The sequence below is a fragment of the Fukomys damarensis genome, unplaced genomic scaffold (assembly GCF_012274545.1).
Source record: "Fukomys damarensis isolate Sample0158 unplaced genomic scaffold, DMR_v1.0_HiC HiC_scaffold_5, whole genome shotgun sequence".
NCBI classification, from domain to species: domain Eukaryota; kingdom Metazoa; phylum Chordata; class Mammalia; order Rodentia; family Bathyergidae; genus Fukomys; species Fukomys damarensis.
The window spans coordinates 62,628,530-62,638,632 of record NW_022900917.1 but is presented as its reverse complement, the minus strand read 5'-3'; the positions used below and the strand labels follow the sequence as shown (position 1 = coordinate 62,638,632).

The window sequence follows — 10,103 nt, the reverse complement described above, 5'->3', positions numbered from 1 at the left end:
CGGGGGGGGGTTATGGGGGTTCAGGGGCACCCGCGCGGCTACCTTCCCGGCGCTTGAGCGATGACTCATTATCTGATTTTTTGATGATAGGCATTCTCTCTGGGGTAAGATAGATTCTCATTGTTGTTTTAATTTGCTCTCCTTTAATGGTCAGTGATGTTGAACATCTTTTCAGGTATATATTGGCCCTTCATACTTTTTCTAAGAAGTGTCTTTTCATTTCAGTTGCCCATTTTTATTAGGTCATTTATTTGGAGAGAGTTATTTATATATTCCAGATATGAATCCTCTGCCTGGGGGATAATTGGCAAAATTTTTCTCCCTGCATAGGACTTTGACCAGGGCAACAATATTCTGATGGTGAGAATGTGAACAAAGGCAGGAGGCAAGAAAACATAAGGCTTCTTTGGGGAAGGGCGAAGCGTTCAACTTGTGTAGACTCTAAGGTGAACAGAGGAGAAACGGAAGGAAATATGACCATAAATGTTGATTGGAAACAGATCACTAAGGGCCTTAAAGACTCAGTTTGGTCTATGAAATTATAGCCCCTCTAGGTCCTGTGTAGAGGTCTGACTCTGGGAGGGAGGGTTAGGTTTTGGAGTCACACTCACATTTTTTCCCAGACTATATCACCTGAGAGTTGAACTGATACTGCAGAGCAAAGAACATCAGTAACCAGTCACTGGTAAGTTCACCCCTCATGAAATGGTCCATGTCTTGGCTACTCTGTCATTGCTGGGACAAAATGCCTGATGCACAAGTTACAGAGGAAGAGGTTTACTTTAGCTCACAGTTTTAGAGGTTTCAGTCCATAATTAGCTGGCTTAAGGGCAGGGTGGCATGGCAGAGTGGTGTGACAGAGAAGAAATGGTCCATGGCATGGCAGGCAGGAAGCAGGGAGCACTCAAGGGAGCTGGGTGGCCCACCTCTTCCCACCGGGCTTCAAATTCCAACATCACACCCAGCTATAAACCCAACGGTGGACTGATCCAGTGTCACACAACCATGAACCAGTAACCTCCCAAAAGCCCCACTTAGGAGCACATGAGGTTTGGAGATACAACTAGACAGAAACCATAATAATCTGGCAGACCAAAGCTCTTTTTATAGGGGAGAGAACTAAAATCCAGAGATGTGGGATGTTTACCTGGGAATTATAATCCTCAGGTGTGATCTGCCCAAAGTCAGCCATAGCATTGGGTAGAATAACTGACAGGAGACAAATAAACTCAATAAATAACGCATTTGTTGACCTATTTATTTATTTTTGTGGTGCTTAGGATTGAATCCAGGACCTTGCACATGCAAAGCACATTCTGTACCATTGAGCTACAACCTAGCCCTTATATCCACATACACTGAGTCTTTCAAATCTATGCAATCTAGTCCTCTCAACTATCCAGTGATCATCACTGAACTTTTAAGGCAGGAACTGAAGTTCAAAGAAGTCAAAGTACACGATCACAGATCTGGAAAGTGGCAGGGTTGGGTCTCGAATTTAGCTTTTCTTTTTACTATATGCTAGCTCACTGGTTTTTCAAATGTGTTCCCTGGAATGATAGCCACCTATCACTGGGGAATTGTTAGAAATACAACTGTAGGACCGGGGATTTAGCTCAGTGGCACTGTGCCTGCTTCGCAAGCACAAGGTCTGAGTTTGACCCCCAGTATCAAAAAAAAAAAAAGAAAAAGAAAGAAATGCAATTGTGGTCCCCACTCCAGATCTATCAAATCCAAATCCTTGGGGATGTGCCTGAGAAATCTGTATGTACTCCCTAATCTGTATGGTACTCTCAAGGTTTCAGTTATCCAAGGTCAACCTGGTCCAAAAATATTTAGTGAAAAATTCTAGAAATAACCAATTCCTGTTTTTAAATGTGCACTTTTTTTAGTAGTGGGATGAAACTTCATACGCTTTTGCATGGAATGTAAATCACCCTTGTCCACTACCCCCATGCTGTCTACACTACCTGCCATTCATCACACAGTAACAATGTTAGTTATCAGACTGACTATTGCTTGTGTTCAAGTAACCCTTATTTTACAGAATATTTAAAAAGTGCAGGAGTGCAGATATGCCAAAGAGAAGCCATGAAGCACTTCCGTAACTGAAAAGATAAAAGAAAACACAGCATGGATAGGGTTTCAGGCATCACCTGGGGGTCTTGGAACATGTCACCCAGAGATAAGTGTGGGCTGCTGTATTTTAACAAGTGCCCTGGTGATTCTGATGCACACTAAATCTCAGAAGCCCTGCTTAGGCGCCTGACTAAATGATGCTTGGGGGAGATGGAAACTTCAAAGCCAGCCCCTTCCTCCCAGGAGTCCCAACCAAGCTGAGGCCTAGCAACTGCTACACCTGTGAAAGGCAGCCCACCCAGGCACAGGTGGAGACGCTGGCCAACCAAAGGGCCCAGGCTGGGATGGTGCCAGGCAGGAGGAGCTGCCAGTTGTTCTCTGAGAACACAAAGGATCTAAGCCTCTCAAGCCCCAGCTTCTTGTTCCTTTGCGAGGCCCCACCATGCTGTCACTGCTGCTACTTGCCTGCCACATACCTTGGGGTTTGCACCCACTCTGATGAGAGATGCCTGGAGATTACTGCAGCCTGGGAACAAGGTGTGTTTGACAGGTCTACCCCTCTGGGTGAAGATGGATGTCTCTCTCCTGTCACCTAGCACTGCCTCTCTCATGAGCTATGGGGGTGGGGGGCAGGATGACAAGACAAGAGTGGGACTTCCCCCTCAGGGCGCCCGAGCACAGACACTGGAGGGGTGAGTGGATATTCTCTTCTACAGGATGGGGGGTTTGGGATCCCTGAGCAGTCTGCCAGGGGTCTTGGGGACAGGGAGAGGGAGGGCAAAGGGCAGTATGGAAACATAAGCCAGGCTGGGAACACTGCACCCCAAAGCCTGGACTGTCGCCTCTGAGCCTCATGTCCTGACTCAGGGACTCTGGGCTGGAAGTTCACTGGGCTGCCAGCCAGGAGGGTGGAAACCACCTCATCCTCTCCAGAGGTGAACTCCCTATTTCCACAGCCACCATCCAGGGAAGTGGGTCTGGTCACTCCCAGGTCCAAGGGTCAGCCTTTGGTCTTTTTGTTTTTGTGTGCTTGTCTTTGCCCCAGGGTGGGTGTGGAGTCTGGGGACCCATCATCTGCCGGGACGCACGTTGTACACAACCTTGCTCTGGCAGCCGGGACCTTTCCCCTCCAGCTGCAGCTTCCTAGAAATGGGACCGCCCCATGTTCTGAGGCCAGTGGGGCTCAGTCCCTGGGGACAGTGGGGCAGGGTGGAGTTGTAGTGTTGGATCTTTACTGCCACAATCTGCCTCTGTCCTTCTCCCTGTCTCTCTGTCTCTGGTTTTCATGATGGTCATCTACACCCGTTGTGAACTATCACCAAGAAAGCCCAGGTGAGGATGTTAAATCTTGCAAAGTCCATGATTTGTCCTGGTTGCCGCAACAGCATCTTAACAAATGGAATTCTGGGCTGCTGCTCCAGGCAATCATGGTCTGAGCCTTTCTGGCCCCAGGAGCCTCTGTGTTCCCAAGCCCTGGCTCCCAGTCCCTGGAGAAACAGTCAGCAGGGAGCAGGCTTTGAAGCTGAGCGGCCCTTCACTGAAAAGAGCGCTGCCTGGGTGCAGTGGGGCAGCTGAATAGAAGTCAGGGCAGGTGGAGGGGAGCAAGGAGGATGCAAACCTTCTGCTCAATAGTCTCCATTGGTGTCCCCAACCCATAGTGAGCCCGTGCTCACGGCCATGGTGGACAGCGGGGGTGAGGGATAGAACGTGAACTACGACTGTTATTTTGCTTCCCAGTCTCTGTGTGATCTGCAGTATTTTTCCTCTTCCCCAAAGAAGTTGGCTACCTCCACCACCATCCCAATGGTGACCTACTTATCTGCTCCCTTGACAGGGAGGTACCCTGGAAGGCATCCCAGTATGGGTGGTTCTGTCTGAGTCTCAGCAAGACAAGCTCTTTGACAAGGAAAATTCTGAGGCTGTAAAGTTAAGGGGCAAGGAGCTAACAGGGAAATTGGGGAAGAAGGGAAATGGTGTTTGGTGGCAGCAGAGGACAGTACTTGTGTCACCGTCAGCCATAACAACTGACCTGTACCACAACTAAGGACAGTCATTTAGGACTCATCACAGACTAGTGGGAGCAGCATATGCTAAATGCAAGGGAGAAGGCACAAGCAGAAGGAAGAGTAAGGCATGTTGGCTTACAGAATCCCAGTGCTCAGGAGGCTGAGGCAGGAGGATCACTGCAAGTTCAAGGTCAGCTGTAGGGGGGGGAGGGCCTACAGAGTGAGTTCAAATCCAATCTGATCTGCATACTGAGACCCTGTCTCAAAAAAGAAAGAAAGAAAGAACAGGACCAGAGATTTAGCTCAGTGTTTCCACCACCTGCCTTGCAAGCCCAAGGTACTGAGTTTGATTCCTGGTACCAAAACAAAACAAAAATAGAAATAAGAAAATAAAATTCCAGCTCTTACAAGCTTACCATGTCTACTCCACATCCTCTGAGCTTTAGTTTCCTCAGCTCAAAATGGGGCCAATCATTTTTACCTCATATTGATGAAAAGATTCAATTATCGCCAGGTGTGGTGGCGCATGCCTGTAATCCCAGCACTTGGGAGGCTGAGGCAGGAGATCGCTGTGAGTTTGAGACCAGCCTGGGCTACATAGGGAGTTCCAGGTCAGTCTCAACTACATAGTGAGACCCTGTCTCAAAAAGCAAAAAAACAAAAAAACAAAACAACAAAACAAAAAAGATTCCATTATCTACCCTACTGTCTGTCTCCTCCTAGAGATAACTAGCCTCAGTCCTCAACAATGGCACATTGATGATAACAGCTGTGTTTTATTCATAAGATACCTCTCCTGTACTGTATATGTAGTTTATCTCCCTCTATTCCACGACAGATGTTTATATCAGTTTTATCAGTAAAGAATCTGAGGTTCAGAGAAGTCAAGTCACTTGTGCAAAGTCACATAGCTAACAAACGGTAAAGCTGAGGTTTGAATCTGTGTCTGTCTGACTCAGAGTGTGTGCTCTTTGACGCTCCCTCTCCTAGACTGCAACATCATTGGCCTTAATACCAAAGAAGCTGGCCAAACCCTTGTCCCCAGATCTTAAGTAAATTTAGAATGCTGATTCAGCTTGGTGCTGGGGAAATCAAAGGATAATTGGGTTGCATAATGCTATCATTTTATGCCAATCTTGGCACCAAGGACAAGTTTTCTTTGAGTCTGGAAGACAGTAACTGCCTCTGGTCTCTAGCTGCTGGGCCTCTAGACTGGCCTGCCTCCAATCCATTCTACTCACTGCAGCTACAGAAACCTTTCCTGCAACTCTCAGTGGTTCCCAGCCACCCTCAGGATGATGTCCAACTCAACATGGCCATTTTTTATCACATGTATTAAATATATGCATATCCCTCACTAAATACGAATTTTTTCATGGACAATTTTGAAAGGATCTAAAAAATAATTTTAATTTTGAAATTGTTAATTTGAATGTTCATATGCAGGTGCCGATATTTTTTTTCTCAGGTCTCAAAAACTTGAGACCTTTTGAAAGCTCACAGATCCAAGCACTGTGTACAGAGTACTGCTCATAGCCCCAGGTATAGTGCACTCAGCACTGCTCACAGCCACAGGTACTGTGCACACAGCACTGCTCATAGCTCCAGGTACTGTGCACACAGCACTGTCATAGCCCCAGGTACTGTGCACACAGCACTGCTCATAGCACTACATACAGTATACATACTCCCTAATAGGGGAGGTGCCCTTGTGTACAGCCCCCTCCAGTTTCCCCCTCTGTGCCAGGCTTTTTATAAGCGTCTCCTTTTCTGCATCTCTATACTTCTTATACTACCCTGCCTTCCCACAATGCCCTGCAGCCTATATTTACTCATTCCTTTATTTATTTTTTTCCTGGAAAAACTCAACTTTATTAGTTGCAAGCTACTCCAGTACATATTAAGCACACATGGAACTGAACAGCTGTGAGACGCCCTGCATGATTCCTGCCAACTGAGACACTGGAGGGTGGCAGGTGTGACACTTGTCTGCTATGTCCACTTGTAGCACTTCACACATGGTTTGCCTGCAGGGGCCATACTCTACAGACACTTTATTTTCTCTTCATATACCCTATAAAACGGGATGAGTTGCCCTAGAGGAAATAAAACAGCTGTACTTATAAACCTGAATGTATTCAGGAGCCAAGATTAGTTGTTTTCGGTGACCTAAGAAACCTTAAAGTCCTTTGGATCCTGCAGGAGACGTCCCCAGGTAGAGACACTTCCCCACTGAGGAGGTCTGTGCGTGCCACAGTAATCTAGGGAAAATTCTGGAGTGACAGATACATCAGGCTGTACACAGCACAATTTATCTCATAGGAAAACCACAAAGCAATATTACTCTGCAGCAAAAATAAGTCCTGGAAGCAGCAGCAATATAAAACTAGTTAAAAAAAAAAAAAAACCAAAAAACTCAGGTATTTGGAAATGGGACTTTAGAGACAAATTCTACATTTTGGAGAATGCCGATCTTCCATTTTCTCCATGCACAATATAAAGCACACTATCACTCCCTAAGCTATAACTCAAACATAATAAAAAAAACCCCAAACCTGTCTTTTATCTAGATATTAAAGTGGGTAATTAATGTATTGGAGCAGAATAAAAATTAGCCATTCAGCCGGGGATTTAGCTCAGCAGTTCGGTGGCCCTGGTACCAAAAAAAAAAAAAAAAAAAAAAAAAAAAAAAAATTAGCCATTCAGAAAGCCTTAGTTAGTCCTTAATTTGCCATGTTTCTTATATTGATTTAGTTACACACCATCAACATGGCCTGTCTTCTTACAGCATTAATTTTATTCAAAGATTTAAGAAACTTGACTTAAAAGAGGACTGGTAGACAGTTAACTGTTAATAGGTATATTATAGAGGACAGCACAAAACACAAAACTGAGGAAATAACTTTATCATGCAGCTTTAATGGTCTATCATGCCCTTACTAGTGAGTGATCTTTTTATTCAGGGTTACTGATGGAGAAGCTTCAGGCAGGAAGACTGAGGACCTATTACCAGCCCAGCATGGGTACATGGGAACAGGAATCACTGGGCTACAGCTGTGGGCCCCTTCTGGGGGAATGAGGTGCCATCTCCACTCCAGTGCTATGACTCATGAAACCCGGCTGCACTGAAACTCTCCTCCTCTTTAGGAAGTTCTGAAGAAGGACCAGGTAACTAGAAAAGGCGGGTGCATTCTGTAGAGTGATGCGAGTCGAACTCTTTTTGGCAAGAAGGCAGGTCAGACCAAGTACTAAAGTCAAGCAACAGTTAGAACCTGAAAGCCAGTACAATATCATCATAGTCTTCAAGGGAAAATCTGATTCTACTGGGGTTTCCATGTCAAGAGTGGACGTGGGTTTAAGAAGGCTCCAATTCGCTGGGCGTGGTGGCACATGCCTGTAATCGCAGCATTTGAGAGGCTGAGGCAGGAGGATTGCTGTGAATTCAAGACCAGCCTGGGCTACATAGTGAGTTCCAGATCAGTCTCAACTACACAGTGAGACCCTGTCTCAAAAAAAAAGGCTCCAATTTATTTCTAGAAGTACAAAGGATTTTTTATATCAGAAAGAAACCAACTCAACTCTACTCTTCACAAACCTCCTTACATAGAGTTGATCACTTTTCTTTGCCCATCTTCCTCACAACTCTTCTTTAATATGACTTCCCTTTCTTCTTCTTCATAGATCAGCTACACACACACACACACACGCACCAGAGACTGAATCCAGAGCCTGCTAAACACACAGAGCACAATCTCAGCTTCAGATTCATCTTTTAGCTGGGCTTTCCTCAACACTCATTCTCCACCTAATCTCTTCCTTTCCTTTCCTTCTTGTTTATCTTGCTACATTAAAAAAAAAAGAAATATTTCATTGCCTTTAGATAATTAAAGCCAATCAAGCAACAATGCTGATGTTTTTCTAAAGTACCCATGTTAAGAGTGGTTGTCAGTGTCATCAACTTTCCTCACACACCTCTTTGAGAACTGAGCTGATGATGACATGTTTCAATTCTGTCCCATCCTTCCTGGCAACCTTTTCTCCCTTGATTAGTTCCATGGCACTCAAGGCTAAGGAAAAAAGGGAGCCGGTGAGCCCTGGGGGAGATTGATCTAAGAGACAGGCTGATATTTTTTACTTTTAGACAAGTAAGAAATAAAGTGTTCATGATTGTTCCTTCTACAAAACTCCCTTCAGGTTTGAACTTGGAATTTCCCAGCTTTGGTCATATATTTGATGCCCTTAAGGGTTTGTATTTACCTTCTATTTGTGTGTGTGTGTGTGTGTGTGTGTGTGTGTGTGTGTGTGTGTAGGGACTCACACATGCTAGGCAAGTGTGGTACCACTGAGCTACACCCCTGGCCACTATTTGGACATAAATATATGTAAGGGGTTTAACCTCTTGATTTTTCATCTGTGAAATGAACCAACCTCATAGGTTACTAAGAGGTTAAAACAAATTAATACCCCAAAACCTTGTTGTACAAAGTACAGTCTGGGAGTCTGTTAAAAATGCATCATCTCAGGCCCCACCCCAGATACAGAGTCAAAACCTGCATTTTTAACAAGATTCCCCATGTGATTCACTTATACTCACATCCTTAGAATAATGCCTCATATATAATGAGCACTCAGTAGAAGATACCCAATACTACTATTGCCAGGATTATCATTATTTTTTGAGATGGGGTCCTGACCTGGCCTCAAGGAATTCTCCTGCCTCAGCTTCCCAAGTAGACTACAGGTGTGCACCACCACAGCTGGCCACTGGCAGAAGCATTAGGGGTCAGGTTTTTACAGTTGCTTCTGTTTCCTTCTTGCCTTAATTTAATTTCCCAAGAACAACTAGTTCAGTGGTCTTCAAAGGTGTTCCTGGGGAACACTGGTACCTTGGGAACTGAACCACAGAATCCCAACTCGGTGCTAAGGTTATCATCAGGACGTCGATCCTGTATTCAGGTAGCTTCCTTCCATCCACAGACAGGGAGATGAAGTATTGCAATAGATGGTGTGCTAAGGGTTATCAAAAAGGGAGGTAGACTGTGTGTGGTGTATCCTTAATCCCAGCTACTCCAGAGGCTGAGGCACATTTAAGGCCCACCTAAGGCAACTCAAGAGAGGCCCTGTCTAAAATTGTTTAAAATGCTGAGATGTAGCTGGTTGGTGAGTGCTTGCCTAGCATGCATGAGACCCTGGGTTCCATCTCTAAAATCACACATCCAAAAAAGATTCCACCTAAAAGTAGCAACACAGTGGACTGAATTCTCCCATCACCTGAGGGAAAGGTGGTTGGTTCTAGAAGAGAAGTGGGAGCAGGGTGACCCCTTCTGGCTGATGGCAAAGAGCAGCGTGTGGGGCTGGAGGTATGGTTCAGTGGCAGAACACAGCAAGTGCCAGGTCCTGGGTTCCATGGCGGACCGGCATCGCATAAATAAATAAGTAAATAAAAGCTTTAGAAAGGGGTGCTTAAACTACTGCCAGGGGAGTGTGGATCGCCCTTGCTGTTTGCTTCCCAGGCCAAAAGGGAAGTTATCTTAGTTGGAGTCTGGACACTCCTTTGTGTCCAGGTATGTAGCTAAATCAAGGAGGGAAACAAACAAATAAAAAGAACAGTAAATCTTGGCTTTGGCTACCTTGCACACTGGACCCTCATTAGCCTTTTGTTTTGCTTTGCTTTTCTTTGCGGGTATTGGGAGTGGGGCCAGGGCCTCACGAAGGCTATGCAAGCTCTGCCTCTGCCGTTGCCCAGCTGTAATATCCTTAATCTCTCGGGCCTCGGCTCCCGCTGCCCCGCACATCCCTGGCAGGGCCTCTGTGAGGATTAGCGAGAGGACAAGATGTGCAGTTCCCGGCGCGTGGTGTAGTCCCAGATGGGGGGCGCCTGCTCATCTCGCTTTACCTAAATCGTGAACTATGTGTAGCAGCTGGGTGGATTTAGGCCTGAAGGCCTCAAACTGCCAACATTTCTGTGAGTCGTTCATAAACGCCGCCCTGCCCTCCCTGCCCCAAACCTGGCCGCGG

At 45.8% G+C, this 10,103-nt stretch overlaps 1 protein-coding gene across 4 annotated transcripts in view; it reads left to right on the top strand.

Annotated features, from left to right (window-relative positions):
• The window catches only part of Ninj2 (ninjurin 2), a 101,001-nt gene that overhangs the window by 20,239 nt on the left and 70,659 nt on the right, over positions 1–10,103 (top strand). The window contains exon 2 of one of the 4 annotated variants that reach the window (XM_033760746.1): positions 624–685. The exons of 1 other annotated variant lie outside the window; for it this stretch is intronic. Coding sequence is in view for 1 of the 3 variants with exons in the window: in XM_010630341.2 (XP_010628643.1) it covers positions 2,578–2,616 (39 nt within the window). In the remaining 2 variants the exon portion in view is untranslated. Of the gene's footprint in view, positions 1–623; positions 686–2,527; positions 2,617–9,888; positions 10,051–10,103 lie in introns of those variants that run through there. 2 more of the 4 variants (XM_010630341.2, XM_010630344.3) reach the window with 2 other exon arrangements.